Source organism: Geotrypetes seraphini, chromosome 8 (genome assembly GCF_902459505.1).
Source record: "Geotrypetes seraphini chromosome 8, aGeoSer1.1, whole genome shotgun sequence".
Classification (NCBI taxonomy): domain Eukaryota; kingdom Metazoa; phylum Chordata; class Amphibia; order Gymnophiona; family Dermophiidae; genus Geotrypetes; species Geotrypetes seraphini.
The window spans coordinates 114,299,943-114,322,686 of NC_047091.1; the positions used below are offsets into that span (position 1 = coordinate 114,299,943).

The window sequence follows — 22,744 nt, forward strand, 5'->3', positions numbered from 1 at the left end:
TTGAGAAGGAGGATTGCTCAGGTTTGGAGGTGGTATCGGGTGCTGAGGGGTCCTCATCGGATGAGGAGAGATCCTCCTCGGTACCGGGGGGGACTCTTCCCATAAGTCCGGGTCCCGGACCTCCGGGTGCGCATGCCGAGACACCGGGATGGAAGGCTCGGTATGGTGGGTCTTAGATAAAGATTTTCCAGAGCGCACCGAAACGGTGCCGGGAGAGGAAGACCGGCGTCGATCCCGGTCCCGGGAAGAATGGTGCCCCGCCCGGTCCCGAGGCGGATCCGTAGTGGTATGGGAGTGAACCACAGGATGGGCGTGAAGTTGCTCAGCCGAAAGAATCGGCATGGAGGTATTGATTGGTACCGATGGGGTGGATACCGGGTGCTCGGTACGGGGCTTGGGCCGGTCTGGTACCGAAAGGAGCGGTGCCAGGATAGTAGGCAACAGGTGCTGGAGTTGATGCTGCAGCTGTTCCTGGAGTTGAGTTTGGAGGATGGCCGCAATGCGGTCATCCAGGGGTGGCACCGGAACCGCTTTCTTTTGTTTCGGTTCCTTAGGTGCCGCTCCACGCCCCGGCGATGAGGAGGCCAATGACGAGGCACTCACCGAAATCGAGGCGGAGCGTTTTCGGGGTCGGCGTGAAGCCGGCAAAGTCGGTGCCGCCACTGTGGCTGGCGGGCACTCGAGGGAAGAGGAAGGCTTCTTAGCTGGCTTACCTGGCGCCAGCGGCGCCGATGTCAGGTCGGGCGGTGTCGAAGTAGGCGGTGTCGATTTTGATGGTACCGCAGTCGATGCCGAGGAGTCCATCGTCGACCCGGTGCCGAACAAAATGTTTTGTTGAATTTGGCGATTCTTGAGTGTTCGCTTTTTGAGAGTGGCACAGCGGGTGCAGGAGTCCGCCCGATGCTCCGGACCCAAACACTGCAAACACCAATTGTGTGAGTCAGTGAGGGAGATCGGGCGTGCACACCGCTGGCACTTCTTAAAACCGGGCTGCGGGGGCATGAATGGGAATACAGCCTCCGCAAAATCAAACCCCGAGGCCTGTATAATGGCAACAGGCCCCGCCGGGGCAAAGACGAAAAAAGGGAAGAAATTAAAGATTTTTTTTTTTTTTTGACAAATCAAAAGAAAAGGTAACCCGAAGGTAAAATGAAAATAAAAAGGGAAAAATTTCGCAAGCGGGAAGGCAAAAAAGTTAGTTCAACGGCCGTTGAAAAAACACGCGTCTTCTTCGCTCCGCGGAAATGAAGAAACTGGGGACCACGCACTCCTCCGTCGGGCGGGAAGGCACTCGCGCACGCGCGGTGCGGCCAACTAGAACTTTCTAGTTAAAAAGGTCCGTACCGAGGGCTCCGTCGGTGACATCACCCATGCGTAAAGAATATGCTGCCTGCTTGTCCTGGGATAATGGACAGACTGGTTGGGTCATTTGGCCTTTATCTGACATCATGTTTCTAATTAAAAACTCATTAAAAAAAATTAATTAGCTGGTTTGCGCCTACCACTTTGAAGTAGACTTCTACATTGAAGGCACCTACTAGCAAGCAGGGATGGTAAGGGGCAATTTTGTGGCAGAATTTGGGCGTGGTTTGACATAGATGGACTCATTTAGGCCAAGAAAACCCTAGCCAAAATGGCAGTAGGTCTAAGACCGCTTAGGCATTGCTAGGCACCTACCAGCAAGTAGATGTGGTTAGGGGCAGATTCGGGGCACACTTCTATAAACAGCACCTCAATAAAGCGATTCTATAAATGGCACCTAGTGGATGATTCATAATGGCGCCTAAGTAACAGTGCCTACAAGTTAGGCGCCATATATAGAATCAGGGCTCTAGTGCTGATTTTCAAATACTAGATATCTAATTTTTTGGGCCAAAATTAGGCACAGGGATAACTATCCTTTTTTCCCACAACCCCCAGACTTATCCAGGATATCCTGTTATAGCATCTTTTGAATATAGGTAAGCAGTGCTGGCAGATAAGAGACCTAAGATATTTTGTGTGTCTAAGTGCTTTGAAAATAAGTCCCGTAGACATCATGTCATTTTTGCTGGCAAAGAAAGATTAGGCTCTTACCTCGATAATCTTCTTTCTTGTAGATGTATTTAGTAGTCCTAAACACTAAGGTTATGCATCTGAACCTGTAAGTTGCTTGCGGAATGCTGTCAATCATCTTTGAATTCCACCTCCTTCACAGGCAGCTGCTCCTGCTCTCTCAGTTTGTATAAAAACAATTAAGCAGCACTGTAATGGCAGACATAACTGGAAGAAGGGAAACAGGGAAAAAAATCCCCGACACTACAATTCTGCTCTGCAACAAACATATCAATGAACATTATAACCAAAAAGTAACTTATCAAAACAGATACCAAAACTATTTGCAACTAGCATTAATATTATATAGAGTTCGGAGCTACTCACATGTCCTGCTATCAAGCAGATACTTAGACCTGCCTTTACTTTCTTGCATGTTGTGGGTTTTTTTTTCCAGCTTATCTGAGAGGCAGAGAAGTCTCCAAAGCCAGACTGAGAAGGCTTTAGAACTACTAGACACATCTACAAGAAAGAAGATTATCGAGGTAAGAACCTAATTTTTCTTTAGTGCAGTGTGTCTAATAGTCCTGAATCGTAGGGACATACCAAAGCAGACCTCTGATTCTAGGGCAGGCACACTGAGCCTGCCTTCAAAATGGAGGACCCAAAAGCAGCATTTTACCTGGCTGCTATGTCTACTCTAGAACCTGGCAAAGGTATGAAGGATAGACCATGTAGCTGCTCTATAGGTTCCTTTGGGCAAAACTGTTCAAGTTGCTACACAAGAGGTAGAAACTCTTCTGGTGGAGTGCACTTTCAATGCGATCAGCGGCTGATTACTGCAACCCACATACATGGAGGTAATGGCTATTTTAATCCATCTGGAAATCAAGGATTTAGACGCCAACCTCCCTTTAGCATGACTGGTCAGAACAAAAAGGTGATCCGATATGCAAAACTCATTGGTAACTTTGAGGTACCGGTGAAGCACTCACTTAACATCCAGCAAATGCAACACTTTCTGGCTGACATGGAAGGCAGAGATTACTTTCGGTAAGAAGAACAGAATCATGCATAAGGAAAGCCCTGCTTCCATAATTTTAAGAAATGGCTCCCTACAGCAGTGTTTTTCAACCTTTTTTGGGCAAAGGCACACTTGTTTCATGAAAAAAATCACGAGGCACACCACCATTAGAAAATGTTAAAAAATTTAACTCTGTGCCTATATTGACTATATATAAAGTAATTCTCTTGAATAGGAATTAAATAAACACAAAGAAAGTATTTTATAATTACTTTATTATGAAATATTAAGTAAACAGAATAGTGAAAAATTATAAAATACTTTATTCAGTGCGAAACCTGGGCCTGTTTGGCTGAACACAAAGCTGATATTCTGGCTGGAATCGAAGAAAGACACACACGTAGCTCTTCGTCAACAGCTCTCAGTCTCTCTCTGTGTTTGGTTTTTATAGCATACAAAAATAGACAAATATACCCTCCATCCTTTTTATTAAACCACAATAGCAGTTTTTAGCGCAGGGAGCTGCGCTGAATGCCCAGCGCTGCTCTTGACACTCATAGGCTCCCTGCGCTAAAAACCACTATTGCGGTTTAGTAAAAGGTGACCATATTGTAAAATATAGACAGCAGATATAAATTCAGAACTGTGCATAGTAAGTGAAGGGAAGTTTTCATCTCTGGGAATTTACCCAGTTAACTATTAAGTTATTTGGGCAAATTCCTTTGAAAACTGTGGTAATACTGCCTCCACTTTGCTAAATTTAAAATAAAATCATTTTCCTACCTTGTCTGGTGATTTCTGGTTGCACTTTCTTCTTCTGACTGTGCATCCAATCTTTCTTCCCTTCTATCAGCCTGTATGCTTTCTCTCCTCCACACCTCATTCCCTCCCCCAACTTTTTCTTCCTTTCTCCCTGACCTTTCTTTCTTTTTTTCTGTTTCTCTTCTTTCCTTCTGTTTCCCTGCCTGCCCCCTTTCTTTCTTTCTCCCTGCCGTTCCCCAAGCCACTGCCACTGCCGCTGCCATCGGGGAACAGGACCCACCAATGGATAACAGGCCCCAAAGCCGACGCCGACGCATGCTCTCCCTGACATCAATTCTGCAATCGGAGAGGAAGTTCTGCCCAGCCAGGCAGCAATTGGCTGGCCCGAACTTCCTCTCCGACTGCAGAATTGACGTCGGGGAGAAGAAGACTTATTGGCTCGATAGATTAGATCGCCAAGACAAAGTGAGTCCTGGGTGATCGACTCACTTTGCCTTGGCAAGCTACTGGCGCCCCTGCCTCGGGCCCCCTGTCAGCTCCGGGCCCCTGAATGCAGGACTGGTAGTACTGCCCTGATGGCGGCCCTGCGGCACACCAGGCAACATCTCGCGGCACACTAGTGTGCCGCGGAACAGCGGTTGAAAAACACTGCCCTACAGGACAGAGCTTGTAACTCAGAAACTCATCTTGCCAAAGTAATCGCCACCAGAAACACTTGACAGTAAGGGAAGTCTAATGTAAGGGCTCATACAGAGTTCTACTGAGGCCTTGCAATACGATGTTAAGATTCCAGGATGTAAATGGGAGACGCACCAGAGGATGCAACTGAAGCGCCTCTTTACCCCCTGAGTTTGGAAACAGGAAAGGCCTGCTATCTGCATTTTCAGTGATTTGACTGATAGAACCTTATGAAATCCTTCTTGCAAAAAGTCCAGAACTACCAAAATCAGAGTTCTACATCATCCACAGCACACAAGTGCTAAAAAGACTTCTAGGCTTTAGCACAGGCTGCCACTGTCCACAGTTTCTTAGCTCTAAGAAGAATGGTAATGACTACGTCCAAGTAACCCTTATTCATCAGAGCAGCCCACTCAAGAGCCATGCTGTAAGCCCAAAGAGTTCCAGATTATCTATAGGAACTAGTCCCCGAGAAGATCTACTTGGTGAACTAGGGCTGAATCCATGGTCTGCATGGCCAATCAGATGCCAATAGGATTACAAAATCCCGGACGATTCGCAATCCTGAAAATGACTTGACCTAGCATGGACCATGGGGGAAACATCTCCAGCCAAGGTTGGACTAATGCGTCTAACCCCGCGCTTGCAGGCTCATATCTTTGGCTGTAAAAGTGAGCCGCTTTTGTGCTTACTGCTGAGGCCATCAGATCTATCTGTGAATGCCCCCACCATCGAAAAATGGAGTTGAATACCTGGGGAGACAGTGACCATTCCCTTGGGTTGAAAGTCTGATGACTGAGAAAGTCAGCTTGCACATTTTCCACTCCTGCTTTGTGTGCGGCTGAGAGAGTCTGCAATTGAGCTTCTGCCCCCAAAAGAGAAACTGAGCTTCTAGGAGTTTGGGGTGCTTCTGGTGCCTCTTTGCCTGATTGCATAGGCTGCCACTATTGCACTGTCCGAGAAGACCCCAACTGCCTTGCTTTCCAGACTCTTCTCTAATGCCTGCAGCGCTAGCTGAATGACTGAGTTCTAGGCAATTTATGGACCACTTTTGCTAAGCCAGTGATCAACAATCCTGAACTGGGTGTCTGTTGCAATGACACTCCCAAATATAAAGGCTGGCAATGGTTGTAAGTATCTCCCTGGAGAAAATGCGGAGGCATGCCCCTTGAGAGGGAAGCTATCTGTAGCCACCACCGCAGGCTGTTCGTTCCTCGCTTCCAGTAACCATGGAAGCGGTTGCTGAAGCGAGTCCATCTGAGGAGACTAGTGAGAGTCTTGGAGAGGTCCCACGTGCACTCTCGCCAAAAGACCACCTCTATGACTGCTACCATTGACCCCAGGACCTGCAGATAATGCCAAACCATGGTCCAAAATCCGCTTCTGGAGTTTTAGTCTTTGTGGATCTGAAAGAAAAACCTGGTCCAAAGCTGTGTCAATTAAAACTCTCAGATATTCCAGGCACTGGGTCAGCTCTAGCTGACTCTTCATCCCAGGTCCTGGAGGAATTGACCACTCTTGAAACTGCCCGTTCTCTTTCCTCCCTGGACAGGGCTCCGATTAGCCAATCATCCAAATATGGGTGCATTTGTATCCCTGCCTTGCAGAGGTACCCTGCTACCACCACCATGACCTTGGTAAAAGTGTAAGGTGCTGTTGCTAGGCTGAAGGGGAGTGTAGAGAACTGGAAATGCTGCTCCCTCACATGAAACCGCAAATACCTCCTGTGGGCCGGAAAAATGGGAATGTGGAAACATCAAATTGAGGGAGGTGGCAAATTCCCCTGGTGCCACTGTCATTATGACTGACCAGTCTATGTGTGTAAATTGGCAGTTTCAGTGCAGCATTGACCAATTTGAGGTCCCAAAATGACCTCCAGTCATCTTGAGCTTTTGGCAAGATGAAGCAAATAAAGTATCTACCCAAGATCAACTCTTTGTTCGGGACCACCTCTATAGCACGTAGATCCAGTAGCCATTGCACCGTTGCCCAGACTTTGAAGGCTCTCTCCATCTGGCTGGCAGGCCATAGAATCTACAAAAAGGTGTGGAAGGGAAGCACATAACTCAATTTTGTAACCTTCTCGAACAACTTCTAGGATCTAACAATCTGCACCAATCTGAGTCCAGACCAACCAATAAGTCGACAGCTTGCCCCCTATCTTGGGGGAGGGGGAGCTTGACCCTGTCCTGGCATCATTGTGCTTTCTTGGAGGCTGGAAAGTGGCAAGAGCCAAAGGCTTGCTGTCTTTTGTCCCTGCTGAACCTCTGCCGTAACCCCTGAAAGGATCGCTTCGTTGCTTGGCCTCTCACATAAGGATGGAATCTTTGAAAGCTTCAAAAATTCAAAAAATACTAGACTCCGAGTCATCCTGGGGTCTACCGTCTGGCAAGACCTTAGAGCAATGATCCTTAATACTGACCATCAAGTCATCCAGATCCTTGCCAAACAGCATCTGCCCCTGAAAGGAAAGCCTGCTCAATGTAGCTCCAGAGGCTGAATCTCTTGCTCACTGTCTGATCTAGAGCATCTACTGGGAAGAGATAGCATAGGCTGACCCCTTATTTGCGACTCTGATGATGTCATACACAGCGTCCAGTATATAATTCACCATAGAGCACTTGGGGGTCTTCATCTTCTTCCGAGGCTGGGACTCGAGACAGTCAGGAGTGACATTCACGTGCCACAAAGGAAGTCGCGGATGCCACCTCAATCCCTAGGGCCAAAGCTTCAAATTGTCTCTTGAGGACCATGCCCACTTTACAGAATTGCGTATCCTTTAACAGCACACCTCTTTCACTAGGGAAGGAAGTTTGTTTGGTGACCTGTGCTACCTGTGCTACCAATGTCATACACAGTGTCCAGTATATAATTCACCACAGAGCATTTGGGGGTCTTCATCTTCCTCCGAGGCTGGGACTCGAGACAGTCAGGAGTGACATTCATGTGCCACAAAGGAAGTTTTGACTGAACAAACAGCTGCTGAAATCCGGAGTCATAGGGTAAAGCTTGGACCTAGTCCTAGCCACTCGCAGGGACCCCTCTGGTGACTTCCAGTGGTCTGTGACAAGCTTTGTGATGTCTGGATGCAAGGGAAAGAACAAGGACAGAGTAAGTGAGCCGTTAATAATTTGAACTGCAACGAGGGGGCTGGAGGAACTTCAGCTTCAATTCTCACAGAGAGATAAATATAATACCCAACAGCATAGAGGCTTTCAACACCTGGCGCACCATGGGGTCTTCCTTCTGGTCTAGGACCACTACCGCTTCTTGACTGCTATTCTCATGCAACCACGCATCTGTGCTTAGCCAATGCACCTTCAGAGAGCTCTGGAAAGGGTCTCTTCCCTTAAGATCGCGCCTCCTGGAGGACTTGGAGGAGACTTAGCCCAAGGCTCCCACCCCTTCCCTGTGTGCTCAGTCACATGCAGGAATGGATGCTTCTTGGCCAGCAAATCAAGCACAAATCTGGCATGATACAGGGGTGGGAAGGCCTGAGGGGTTCATCCCTATCGATTTTAAGTAAAATCAAGAGGGTTTGAGGCAGCTGGAGGCTTTGGGAAAAATTTTTTAAAAAGTTTAAAATCCAAGGTGGCCGCCGCCAGCAAAATCACACAAAAATGGTCCCTGGGGACTCCCTTGATGCACAAACAATACAGGGAAAGGGATTTTAGAGGTGGGGCATCTTGACTGTCCCTCCCTCCCCCCCCCTCCGACACACACAATTTTCCCCATAGGCTATAAAAGCCTTACTCACTATGTCATGTGCCTGCCTGCTTCAGCTTACAAATAAAGCTCGGACAAACGGAGAAGAATTCTGCCTTACAGGCTTGTAGAGTAACTTGGTCTTCAGGCTGCCAGTTAGTTGATGTTGAACTGAGCTTCAACCTCAGAAAATCTCACACTGCAAAGGGGGAGAGGACCATGCAGCCAACCCATTTTTAAGCCCAGCCAAGCCGGGATGGAGCCAAGCAGCCTTTGCCTAAGCTCATGATAAACCAGGGATATGAGCAGCTATGCAGAGGTCAGCCCCTAAGCTCCAAAACTACAAAAGCAGGCTGGCTAGCAAGGTGTCCCCGAGGGCTGATCCTGCTAGCAGCAGACTTTTGCAACACGAGTCTGCATCTTCTGCCAGCAGAAGTCCCAACAAGTAAGAACCTCTGGGTACCAAGGCTCCAAACGAACACTAAGAAAAAATACCCAAAAATAATAAAACCGCAGAGGAGAGCAGAGCAGAAATACTTCTGAGCAACTTGCTTGCAGATAAAAACCAAGGGGGCAGGGGCAGCTTCCTGGGAAGGAGGTGGAGTTCAAAGATGATTGACAGTATTCTGCAACTTGTGGGTTCAGATGCATAATCTTAGTGTTCAGAACTACTGCACACATTGCGCTAGAATAATGGAAAACTTTTCGGAAACTTAAATGGGTGGGTGGGGGGAGGGTGGAATTAGAAGACTTGAGCAGAAAAACTCTGGTTCCTCCGAGCTGGATTCTAAACCTGCATATTTGAGTGGATGCACAGATCATACTCACAAACCAGTGTGTGAGTAATCACAGGCACCAGCAGTGCAACAAGCATTCCTCAACAAGGTTCTTCATAATCCCTGCACTGTTACAACCTGTGATTACAGGTACACCTCCAGCAATTAACAGCTGCTCGTCAAACTGCCAGAGACCCCTTGTGTTTGCAGATTACTTATGTTACCTCTTCCTCCTCTAGCCACTTGAAAACTTACTTAGGAAATGCATCAAAACAATACGTCTTCTTAGTGTCTGGGAAGGCCACCCTCATTCCAGAGGTGAGTGGGGAATGAAGGATGACAGCAGCACACTCATATCTTGATGCCAGATCCACAGTTGGCACGGTGCCAATACTTTGCCCATATAAGATGATATTCTCAGGACAGATTCCATACCTGGGAAAGAGACAAATTTCCAAGTATCACAACCACAGCAAGAATTTGCAATCCAAGGCGTGTGCTGGGCAGAAATGGTCTGGACAGGTTTGATAGAGTTTGTGTACAAAATTACACCATTGAAGTCTGAATTCTGTTTCTGGACCACTTTACTCTAGAACTAGCAATTAAGTTTCAAGTTTCCTTCTCTAAGAAGCGACTTCCCCTTCTTTTTCTCCTTCCCCTCTTACTACCCTTTTTTTATTTTATATTGATGTATTTTTTACTTTTGCCCAACCCTTGATCCTCCTGTTTCAGTACATTTATGTCTTATTTGTTAAATATACAGTGTTCCCCGGTCATTCGCGGTCGGCGGTTTGCGGTCCCAGTCATTCGCGGTATTTTCTGACCGCTGACCAGAAGATGACAGCTGGAGAGAACATCCGGAGCACTGGCGAGTGAAGGAAATCACTCGCTGTATGCTCCGATCGCTTCATCCTGCACTAAAGTCGGGCCTTGCCTATCAGGAGCTGCTTGTCAAAGCAGCTCCTAATTGGTATATTGAGGGCCTCAAAATAGTACCTGGCAGGCCCCATGTGGCCCCCGGGCCATGAGTTTGGGAACACTGATCTAGTTTAATCATTTTTAATAGGTAGTTATGGGCACATATCACTGTCAGTCCACCCCTGGCACAGATAAAAGAGCACCTGCTGAGCTCCATTCTCACTTGCATGTAAAGGGTAAGGTTGGGGTGGGAGTTAAAGGACAGGAAGTGGGTGGATAAATGACCTCAGCAAGCTGGCCATACGTCTGACAGTCCTGCATCATGGTCATAATCTGAAGTCTAGCAAATTGTTCATGAAATTTATAAAACGTGTGGGTTTTTAACCTCGCATTGATTTATCTGATGTTGATGTCTGTCCAGTTTTTATGCATGTTTTTATTGTGAGCTGCTTAGGAGTTAAGCAGAGTATAAATGTTTTAAATAAAATTTTGATTAGAACGTAGCAATTCCACCACTGAAACTGAGATTATAGGCCACTGAAACACTTCAGGAAGGGTTATCAGTAACCAGATCTGCCAGTGTCAGCATAGTGGGGAGGGTTGGTGTCAGCATGCACTATGTGTCTGATAGGTCTCTCTGAACCCTCCCAGTCAACTATGCAAAAAGAAAAAGCAGTAATGGCAAAACAAGTTAACAATTCTGCCACAATTCTATTCTGAAAGACATGTGGGTGGTTACAGCAAAATCCGAAATGTTTTAGAAAATTGTGCATAAAAGGGAGAAAGCTGCAGCGCTTTATGAAACAAGGGACCCTTGTTGAGCTCTACTGGATTGGACTGTACAGTGCACTAAGCTATTTTTTTCAAATTTGTTTGGCATAGTGTAGACATTATTACAGATGTGGTGCAGGTCCAGTGGGACACAGCTATATTTTCTGAACTGATTAACAAATAGTATATTACATTTTTTCAACATAGGAGTTTTTCAGCCAATATTGGCTTTTTTGTCCTATTAGTTTTTGTGACACAATTTGTTTTAAGTTTAGCCAACGATAAGATTCTCCATTTAACCCCCATTTGCTTTGTCTGATGAGTGGAAATGCTGAGGCTTTCTCATTTTCATATACAGTAGAATTCCAATTAACCGGCACTCTCAACAACTGGCAACCCCCCCCCCCCCCAAGACCACCTTCACTGCTACTCTCCACTCCAAACTACCACCCTGAGACCTCCAGTGCTGCTATCTCCCCTCCCGAGGCCACTGGTGCTGCTACCCTCCACTCCAACCCCCTTGAGGCCACCAGCACTGCTATTCTACACTGCAAACTCCCCTCTCCCCCAGCCCCCCAGAGGCTACGGGCTCTAATTTCCTCCCTTCGTGACCATGATGATCAGCATTTCTGTCCACCTCCTCTTTCCACTGATCGGCAATGTGCTTACCATATGTGTGCCAGTGCTGAAAGAGCCTAATGTTTTACGCCGGGTTATTGCGGAGCCTTGAGCATCTGCGCATGGCTCAAGGCCTTCTGGCTCCCATCCTCTCCAAGATTCTCATGAGATTCTTGGAGAAGGCGGGAGCTGGAAGGTTTTCAGCATGCACAGATACTCAAGGCCCAGCACAGAACATCGGCGGCAGGCTCTTTCAGCACCGGCACATGTATGGTAAGCACAGTGCTGGTCAGAGGGGGAGGAGGTAGACAGCAGCACTGATCATCTTGGTTGCGAAGGGAAGGAGCAGCGCCGGTGGCATTGGGGGACAGGGGATTTGCAGTGGAGGAGAGCAGTGCTGGTAGCCTCGAGGGTGGGGTCAGAGTGGAGGGTAGCAATGTCAGTGGCCTTGGGGAGGGGGGCAGTTTGGAAGACAGCAGTGACCGTGGTCTTCAGGGGGGCTTGAATATAAGCAGGAACCCCCATTTTTTGGTCCAAAAATCTTGGTTTATATTCAAGTAATATATATACTAGTGCTGCCCCATTCAGGAAAAAAAATTAGATTCAGCCTATTAAATCAATTTTTCGATTCGATTCAATTTTCCTGCCCAATTTGGGTGTTTTTTTTTTCAAACATCCTGGTGGGTTTAATTTATAGCCTCTTCACCCCTTTTATAGCCTCTAACCAGTAAATTGTAGCAAACTCAATACTAAAATCAATGGCCAGCATTAAATGATATGAAATATGAGATAAACCCATATGTTACAAAATATGTAAATACATAATTGAAAAACACAAATGTACATGGTGTAAAAATGGAATCTGAAGTGTATATAACACAAGACCAGATGAAATGTCCATGCAGTCTGTGGAAAACGTAATATTAAACGACCAGACAGAGTGGAAACTAGCAGATGAACGAGCCTTAAAATACAAACTGTAAAAACTAACATTGTGAGATATGGAATCAGTGAACCAGCAGAGCAAAACAGAGTAACTTGTACAATTATACATTAAGCGGAAGGAAAGCTAAACGGACCAAATGAAGCAGTGAGTATAATTAAAGAAAGAAGGTGCCTTAGTGGGAACGGAGTCAAAAACAAAAATCTATAAAAAACAAAACTCGACCATCGGGAAAAACAAACCAGACAGGACAATGAGTTAGACTGATTAGAAAATAGTGCCGGTACCAGAACGAATAAAAATGCCCAAGGTAAACCAGAAAGTAAAACTATACGCTGGGACATCACAGAAAATAAATACCTCGGTTGAAAAACACTGTTCATTGAGCTATAACGCTGAAAAGAAAAAAGTAAGGTTACCAAGCCAAGAAATAAAAGCTGGGAGACTGGTAGATAATATAGGGAAGGCGTCCTTACCTTGAGCAAAGCTGAACTAGCATGTTCGGCTGAGCGCTATGAAAACGAAAGTGAAAACGGTGCGAAAAAAGAGGGATTTAAATGCTGGAACTGGCATTGGTCACTTGATCAAAAACAGGTTGCCGTATTAGTTAAAGGTAAAACAGGGAGGCCAGGGGGGAAGCCGGAGGACGCTGCAAAGGCCTATGCAACACTTCCCGACTGACCCTCACCCCCTAAAGCAGGAGTGGCAGCGGCAGTGGACAGCCAGCAAGAGGCAGCGCTGCCACTCCTGCTTTAGGAAGGCACGGGGGAAGGGTCGGTCATAAAATTGGGAGGCTGATTTTTTAAAAATTGAACTGATTCAAATCGCTGAATTGATTCGAATCGAGAATTGGGCAGCACTAGTATATACGGTAGTTAGGCCTATTTTTAATTGTAACTCTCAAGCAACCAGAAACTACATTTATTCGGCATCTACCAATCCCCATGGGTGCCAGATAACAGAGTCTACTGTACAATTTTTTAAAAACATTTTGGGATTTCACTGTAATCATCTACTTATCCTCCAGAGTAGAACTGTGGCAGAACAACCTATTTTTAACAGCCAACTTATACTATTTTAGAACATTTGTGATGTTCTGAATTGGGTGTCCTTTCTAAAATGCCCCTGCATATGTACCAATTTTAACAACAAAAGCTTGATCAAATTAGTTTACGAAGAAAAATTTAAAAACATAGCGACCCTTTTACTAGGCTGTGTTAGGTGTTAAAACACGCCTAATGCAGACAAAAAGGCCTAACTCAGTGTCCTGCATTAGTTTTCCCATCTGCGCCTGCTAAACTTGTGTTATTTATTTTCTCTTAACCTTTTTCTGGACAGGATGTGTCAGAGATGGTGAACAGGCATGGATGCACTAATCACCTAGAATGCTAACATTACTGCCATGGTTATGTGTAACACAGGAACTCTTAGCGTTCCTAAATGGGAGGCAGTAAGTGCTCCCATGTTAATTGTTTTAAATAGCTGCACACTAACATTGTTGACATTGTAATGTAACATACCATGCCATACTTTGTATTGTAATCTGAAAAATTTTTTTTCTGCTGTAATTATCTATTGCTTATGTTTAATCTATTCTTGCTGTACACTGCCTTGAGCAAATTCCTTCAAAAAGGTGGTAAATCAAATCAATTACTGTATTTTTCGCCCCAAAAGACGCACCTGACCATAAGACGCACATTAGATTTAGAGGAGGAAAAGCCAAGAAAAAAAAATTCTGAATCAAATGGTGTACCCTGTCCCACTACCCTGCTCTATCCCCCCTCTTGTGGTAGGCTGGGACAGAGCACAGGGCAGGCAGGCCTAGTGGCAGCAAGGTAGGTAGGCAGGCAGGCCTAGTGGTTGGCAGGTAGGCAGGCAGGCATTGGGGCGCCCAGACTACCAGGATGTCTATCTTTATACCACATTTTCGACCAAAATTTAATCCAAGTCCGAAACGCCCAGAACAAGACTATTTGGATGTGGGAGGGGCCAGTCCTGTAATAGATTGGCCACCCAGACATGGCCACAGAACAGTAGGGCACTGCCAGCTTGCATCTGATTGAACCTAAACCTCTGGGCACATGATGAAGGAGGAGGCTGCCAAAAAAAGAAGCATTTTTTACATTTTTTTTACATTTTTTACATTTTTTTCATCTTTTCAATCATCTTTATTTACAGTGACAGTTGTTCACCCACAGCTGTAACTTTTTTCACGTTATGATGTCATCACGTTTGCATACAGAGCTCCCCTCCCCCTCCCTCCCCTTTGCTTTAAATTGGGTGAGGCAGGCAGGGCTCTCTGTTGCTTGGAACTTTGGAAGTTTGCAATTGGTATGTACTTTTTTGAATTTTCTTGTGTTTCCCGCCTCATCTTTGCCAATAAGACATTAACTTTTCCCACAGCGTAGACTATTTAAGTATATTTTTCTACGGTTTGTGTGGTTCTGATTTAAATTTTTGTATTTTAGATTTTCTCATGGAAAGCTGTTACTGTTGTACAGAGTCTCAATGAGTACATCGTTCAATTAAGTGTTTCTGGGTCTCCTGAAGCAGAACACGAAACGGGGCCGCGTTGAGACCCCTGAGAGCTATACTTACAAGATAAGTGTTCCAAACTAGCAATCCAGTGAGATTTGTGGCATAAGAAATTTGAATATTTACGCCAGCCTTACAAGCAAGTCTAATTATCAATACATGTTTTACCAGTGTTCAGAGAGTGTTTTTTCATGAAACATATGCAATGATTGGATGGTAAACTCTTACCCCAAGAGGAGGTTCTCACCCCCTCTTCAGAGTTTCATTTCTCTGAGCGTACAGCTAATGAGTTATTCATTTTCTCCACACTGGTAGTTTCTTTATTATATAGTCAGTCTCCCATTATAAAAAAAAAGAAGCAAGGCATAGGATATCTTTGGGCTATCGCTATCCCTTCCAAGGGGGAGGAGGAAAGAGGCTCTGCTACTATGGGACTGGGGGAGCTGCAGTGCTATAGCCTGAGGCCAGCTCTAGAGACCTTCCAAGAACCTCTCACCCAGGTCTTCTAGGCCAAGAGCCTTCTGACTTCTAACCAGCTGCAGCTCGTATAGGTCCAGTGCTTCACGGTCCAGGAGCCACTAAATCAGAATATGAAAAAAATAGCCATTTTCCAGCCATGGCAAAGTGACCTTAGAGGTGGGAAAGACCTACCTAAGGGGATGCAAAGGCCCCTTTGTGCCGCAGCCCCAAAGTTTTTCACCCTTTAAAATTCAGGAAATGCTCCCCATTATACTTGGCACTGGGTTCTTTTCTGTATGAAAAAAGGGGTCTATTTACCAGGGATTAGGCTGCAACAGTAAAGTAACAGTAGAAACTCGTCAAAAATATTAAAGTAAAAGAGTATAGCCTCTTAAAACAACTTTTTTTATTACAAAGTAAAAAATATTGGAGAGACCACTGGGGCCCTGTGCTTTAGGAAATCCAATGCTGCCACATGTCAGTGACTTGTAGCTGGAACAAGCCAACATATGTTTTTGAAAAACAACTGGTGTGCTGCTGGCCCACAGTATCATTGGCAGTCTCTTCCACTCCCCTCTCCCCCTGGCACAGTATCACTAGCAGTCTCTTCTACCACCACAGCACAGTATCACTGGCAGTCTCTTCCATACCCCACCTCCCCTGGTACTTTTTTAAAATTGTGCTTTATCGGCAGGAGCTTTGCATTCTCTTGCCCTTCCCTCCGTAAACTGCTGTCTCCTGATGTCTTCCGGCAGCTGCAGAGCGGTGCAAAACGTAGGCATGAGCTTTTCGCGGCCTGCCTGGTCCTGCGCTGCTCTCTGAATAGCTTTGCGTCCCGTGAGAACTGATGGAAGCTATTCTGAGAGTAGCGCGGGACCAGGCAGACCGCAAAAAGCTCGTGCCTGCCTTCTGCATCACTCTGCAGCTGTCGGAAGACATCAGGAGGCAGCGGTTTACGGAGGGAAGGGCAGGAGCATGGAAAGCTCCTGCCCATAAAAGCAATGGAAAAAAGATACCCGGGGGGGAGTATTCGATCCTTATTTCCACCCACTCTTTTGGGGGGGAAAAAGCACAGTTACTTACCGTAACAGGTGTTATCCAGGGACAGCAGGCAGATATTCTTGACTGATGGGTGACGGCACCGACGGAGCCCCGGTACGGACAATTTTAGAGTGATTGCACTCTAAGAACTTTAGAAAGTTCTAGCTCGGCCGCACCGCGCACGCGCGAGTGCCTTCCCGCCCGACAGAGGCGCGCGGTCCCTCAGTTAGTATAAGCCAGCTAAGAAGCCAACCCGGGGAGGTGGGTGGGACGCAAGAATATCTGCCTGCTGTCCCTGGATAACACCTGTTACGGTAAGTAACTGTGCTTTATCCCAGGACAAGCAGGCAGCATATTCTTGACTGATGGGTGACCTCCAAGCTAACAAAAAGAGGGATGGAGGGAAGGTTGGCCATTAGGAAAACAAATTTTGCAAAACAGATTGGCCGAAGTGTCCATCCCGTCTGGAGAAAGCATCCAGACAATAATGAGATGTAAAAGTGTGAACTGAGGACCAAGTAGCAGCCTTGCAGATTTCCTCAATAGGAGTGGAACGGAGGAAAGCTACAGAAGCTGCCATTGCTCTGACTCTATGGGCCGTGACAGAACCTTCCAGTGTCAGTCCGGTCTGAGCATAACAGAATGAAATGCACGCTGCCAGCCAATTAGACAACGTACGTTTAGAAACGGGACGTCCCAATTTATTTGGATCAAAGGACAGAAAAAGTTGGGGAACTGATCTGTGGGGTTTCGTACGCTCTAGATAGTAAGCCAGAGCCCTTTTACAATCCAAAGTATGTAAAGCTTGTTCTCCAGAATGAGAATGAGGTTTTGGAAAGAAAACAGGTAGAACAATGGATTGGTTGAGATGGAATTCAGAGACAACCTTAGGGAGAAACTTTGGATGTGTACGCAAAACCACCTTGTCATGGTGAAAAACCGTAAAAGGTGGATCTGCGACCAGTGCATGAAGCTCACTGACCCTCCTGGCAGATGTAAGAGCAATAAGGAAAAGCACTTTCCAAGTGAGAAACTTGAAAGGAGAGGTAGCCAAAGGTTCAAATGGAGGCTTCATTAAGGCGGAAAGAACCACATTGAGATCCCAGATAACAGGAGGGGCTTTAAGAGGTGGTTTCACATTGAAAAGCCCTCGCATGAACCTGGATACCAGGGGATGAGCTGAGAGAAGTTTTCCATGGACTGGCTCATGAAAAGCTGCAATGGCACTGAGGTGGACTCTGATGGAAGAGGACTTAAGGCCAGAGTCAGACAAAGAAAGCAAATAATCCAACAATGTCTCCACTGCCAGAGAAGTTGGATCAAGATGATGAAGAAGACACCAGGAGGAAAATCTCGTCCACTTCTGATGGTAACATTGCAGAGTGGTTGGTTTCCTGGAGGCATTCAGAATGGAACGAACAGGCTGAGATAAAAGAGTATCATGAGATGTCAGCCCGAGAGATACCAAGCTGTCAGGTGCAGAGACTGGAGGTTGGGATGTAGAAGGGTTTCCTGCTGTTGCGTAAGCAGAGAAGGAAACAGAGGAAGAAGAAAAGGTTCCCTGGAACTGAGTTGAAGTAGAAGGGAGAACCAATGTTGCCTGGGCCACCTCGGAGCAATCAGAATCATTGTGGCTCGTTCCCTCTTGAGCTTGAATAAGGTTCTCAACATTAGAGGCAGAGGAGGGAAGGCGTATAGGAACAGATTCGACCAGTCTAGGAGAAAAGCATCCGCTGCCAGACGGTGAGGAGAGTAAAGTCTGGAGCAGAATAGGGGCAGCTGGTGATTGTGAGGAGCTGCAAAGAGGTCTATCTGAGGAGTGCCCCATTGAGTGAAGATAGACTGCAGAGTTACAGGATCGAGTGTCCACTCGTGGGGCTGGAGAATTCTGCTGAGTTTGTCCGCTAAAGAATTCTGTGCTCCCTGAATGTAGATAGCTTTCAGGAAGAGATGGTGATCTATGGCCCAATTCCAGATCTTTTGGGCTTCTTGGCATAAAAGGCGAGAGCCTGTCCCACCCTGTTTGTTGATGTAGTACATCGCAACCTGATTGTCTGTGCACAACAGAAGGACCTGAGGAAAGAGAAGATGTTGGAAGGCCTTGAGGGCATAAAACATCGCTCTGAGTTCCAGGAAATTGATTTGATGCTTCTTTTCCTGGGCTGTCCAAAGACCTTGAGTCTGGAACTCGTTCAAGTGAGCTCCCCATGCATAAAGAGAGGCGTCGGTGGTGATGACTAGTTGATGAGGAGGCTGATGGAACAGAAGACCTCTGGATAGATTTGAGGATACCAACCACCATTGAAGAGACTGACGAAGAGATGATGTCACAGATATGTGTCGTGAGCAAGGATCCGTCGCTTGGGACCACTGAGTAGCAAGGGTCCATTGAGGAGTGCGCAGGTGAAGACGTGCGAGGGGCGTGACATGAACTGTAGATGCCATGTGCCCCAAGAGTACCATCATTTGCCTGGCTGAGATGGAAGGCAGTGAAAGCACCTGCTGACATAGAGACTGAAGGGTCTGAAGACGATTGGATGGTAGGAAAGCTCTCATGAGGAGTGTGTCCAGGATCGCTCCAATGAATTGAAGTCTCTGAGTGGGGATGAGATGAGATTTGGGTAGATTGATCTCGAACCCCAGAATTCGTAGAAACAAGATGGTTTGGTTGGTGGCCAGTAGAACTGCTTGAGCGGATGTGGCCTTGATTAACCAGTCGTCCAGGTAAGGAAAGACCTGGAGGTGGTGAGAGCGTAGAAATGCCGCTACCACAATGAGACATTTGGTGAAGACCCTTGGAGAGGAGGCAAGGCCGAAGGGCAGCACTTTGTATTGGTAATGACAATGACTGATCATGAAACGGAGATACTGTCTTGAGGTTACATGGATCGGTATGTGAGTGTATGCCTCTTTGAGATCGAGGGAGCATAGCCAGTCGTTTTGATTGAGAAGAGGATAAAGGATGGCTAAAGAAAGCATCTTGAATTTTTCTTTTACCAGGTGTTTGTTGAGATCGCGGAGATCCAAAATTGGTCTGAGATCTCCTGTTTTTTTGGGGACTAGAAAATAACGGGAGTAGAATCCCTGCCCTTTTTGATCTTGAGGAACTTCTTCTATAGCGTTTAGAAGAAGGAGGGATTGAACTTCCTGAATGAGGAGGGCAGATTGAGGACTGTTCAAAGCAGACTCTTTTGGCAGGTTTTGGGATGGAAGAGTCTGAAAGTTGAGAGAGTAGCCGTGGCGGATGATGTTGAGGACCCATTGGTCCGAAGTGATAACTTCCCATCGGCTGAGGAACAGAGAAAGTCGACCTCCTATAGGTTGAGGCAGGAGAGCAGGAATAGGAATACTGGCTATACTGTGGAGAATGAAGTCAAAAGGGCTGTGACTTCTGCTGAGGAGGTAGTTTCACAGGTTGCTGCTGTGGCTGCTGTCTGGGAGGTTGACGTTGTTGCTGCCTTTGACGCCTGGGTTGTTGAGCAGTGGTAGGTAATGGCCGAGCTGTGAAGCGGCGTTGATAGGCCGACTGCTGCCTATATGGTTTTGGTGGAGGAGGCTTCTTTTTATTTTTAAGCAGGGTATCCCAGCGTGTCTCATGAGCAGAGAGCTTTTGTGTGGTTGAGTCCATGGATTCCCCAAAGAGCTCATCCCCTAGGCAAGGGGCGTTGGCTAACCGATCCTGATGATTAACATCAAGGTCGGATACCCGAAGCCAGGCCAGGCGACGCATAGCCACCGACATTGCTGTCGCTCTGGATGTAAGTTCAAAGGTGTCATATATGGATCTAACCATGAACTTACGTAATTGAAAAAGAGACGACAAGCAGGTATGAAAGGAGTGATGTTTTCGTGAAGGAAGGTACTTTTCGAAGGAAGCCATGGTGGTAAGGAGATGCTTCAAATAAAAAGAAAAATGAAAAGCATAATTGCTAGCTCTATTTGCTAACATAGCATTTTGGTAGAGCCTCTTACCAAATTTATCCATGGCTCTACCTTCTCTGCCAGGAGGTACCGATGCATATACACTGGCTCCTGAAGATTTTTTAAGGGTGGATTCGACAGTTAAGGATTCGTGTGGAAGTTGAGGTTTGTCGAACCCAGGAATGGGAATTACCTTATATAGAGAATCCAGTTTACGTGGGGCCCCTGGGACAGTTAAAGGAGTCTCTAAATTCTTATAGAAAGTCTCCCTCAAGATGTCATGAAGAGGGAGTTTCAAAAATTCCTTTGGAGGCTGGTCAAAATCAAGGGCATCCAAAAAAGCTTTGGACTTTTTGGATTCAGCCTCCAAAGGAATGGATAAGGAGTCACACATCTCTTTCAAAAAGCAGGAGAAAGAGGAAGTGACTTGTTTGGAGGATGGGTCAGGGACAGTTGAATCCTCCTCCTCTGAGGAACATTCGCCTTCAGAAAGAAAGGGTTCCTCTGAGTCTCCCCACAGATCAGGATCCCTGACATGGGGAGTATGGTCCCGAGACTCCGGTGTCGATGATTGTAAGTGTCGGGTTTTGTGTAATGACTTACCCGACCTCATCGATATCGAGTCAGGAGATGTTATCGGTCGCACCGGTGCCGAAGTCTGCACCGATTGATGGTGAGCTCTCGGCTCCGGTGCAAGAACTGGCATCGATACCGATGAGGTTAGTTGAAGCGGTACCGAAATAGTGGAAGCAGGTAACACAGGCTGTTCCACAATCGGTACCGGTAGCTCGGTGCGGACCGGCACCGGAAGGTTCGGAGCCAGGATAGCAGGAAGGAGCTGTTTCAATTGGTCCTTAAGCTGCACCTGAAGGATGGCCGTGATGCGGTCATCAAGGGATGGCACCGGTACCGCCTTTTTCTTCTGCGGTACCTGCGGTGCCGTTCGACGCCCCGGAGATGAGGAGCCCGATGTCGAGGGACTCACCTCTATAGGGGCGGAACGCTTCCGCTGGCGTCTCACAGTCGGCAGGATTGGACTCACTGCACTCGAGACCGGAGGACGCTCCAGCGGGGAAGGCTTCTTAGCCGGCTTACCTGACTGGTGAGACGCCGGTGCGGAATCACGCGGCGTCGAAGAAGAGGGTGCCGACTGAATCGGTGCCGAAGCTGGAGTCGATGGAACGGGGTCGGACATCTCGGCACCGAACAATAATCGCTGCTGGATTTGGCGATTTTTTAATGTCCGTTTTTTTAGAGTGGCACAGCGGGTGCAAGTAGAGGCCTGATGCTCAGGACCCAAACACTGTAAACACCAGTTGTGTGGGTCCGTGAGAGATATAGGCCGAGCACACCGCTGGCACTTTTTAAAACCCGGTTGAGGGGGCATGAAAGGAAAAACGGCTTCAGCCAAATCGAAGGCCGAGGCTTCGATGGTGGCAGAAGGCCCCGCCGGGGAAAGATTAAATTAAAGAAAAAATGAAGGATTTTTTTTTTTTTTTTTTACAAAATAGTAAAAAAGAAAAGAAATAAGATTAAATAATCAAAAGTTTACGCGAGCGGGAAGGCAAAGAGAAAAAAATTTCAACAGCCGTTGAAAACGCGTCTTCTTAGCTCCGCGGAAACTAAGAAACTGAGGGACCGCGCGCCTCTGTCGGGCGGGAAGGCACTCGCGCGTGCGCGGTGCGGCCGAGCTAGAACTTTCTAAAGTTCTTAGAGTGCAATCACTCTAAAATTGTCCGTACTGGGGCTCCGTCGGTGCCGTCACCCATCAGTCAAGAATATGCTGCCTGCTTGTCCTGGGATAAAGTGCATCTTATGGAGCAAAAAATATGGTAATTAATGCTAACAATAGTTGTGTGACCAAAAATAAAATAAAAAAAGCCCTTTTTGACAGCTGCACTAGATTGGGCTTAGTGCATTGGAAAGGTCCATGAAAGGACAAGCTAAGCCCATTTTCTAATACAGCTTAGTAAAAGGGCCATAAAGATATCTAAGCAATAAATACTTAGGCGTATATTTTTCTCATTAATAGGCTGGAAAGCAATTTTTGATAGATTCCTCTTCCCTATGGTTACCATATGGCTCCAGAAAACTGCAATGTGAGGATAATTAACTCCGCTGCATAAGGGGAACTTCCTTGAGACAGCTACGGCGAAACATAGTTCTGTCAGAACTTGATCCCCCCTAGCCGGGTTGATACTAAAGATGAGTACCGTATTAACTTTAAATAATTAAACAAATAATATTTAAAATAAAGTTTTAACATAAAGTATATATTTAAATATTTAAAATAAAAAATAAAGTGATCGATGACGATCTGGGTGCCATTAGTCTATGTGTGAACACGTATTACACACAGCGGTACCGCTGAGGTCTTGAATGATTTGCTTAAGGTATAAAATGTGAATAATTTTCAGAAAAAGAAGGCCAGATTGAGACATCTGGGTTTTACTTCCATTGCTTTCAATGGAAGTAAAACCTACATGTCTCAATCTGTCCTACTTACTTCCATTGCTTTCAATGAAAGTAAAACTCGAATGTTTCAATCTGTCCTCCTTT

General features: G+C 46.3%; 1 protein-coding gene across 2 annotated transcripts in view; it reads right to left on the minus strand.

Moving 5' to 3' along the window:
- The window catches only part of ABHD17A (abhydrolase domain containing 17A, depalmitoylase), a 46,308-nt gene that overhangs the window by 13,095 nt on the left and 10,469 nt on the right, over positions 1-22,744 (minus strand). For both annotated transcript variants that reach the window (XM_033954939.1, XM_033954940.1), the window contains exon 4: positions 9,235-9,414. In XM_033954939.1, coding sequence (XP_033810830.1) covers positions 9,235-9,414 — 180 coding nt within the window. The remainder of the gene's footprint in view (positions 1-9,234; positions 9,415-22,744) is intronic.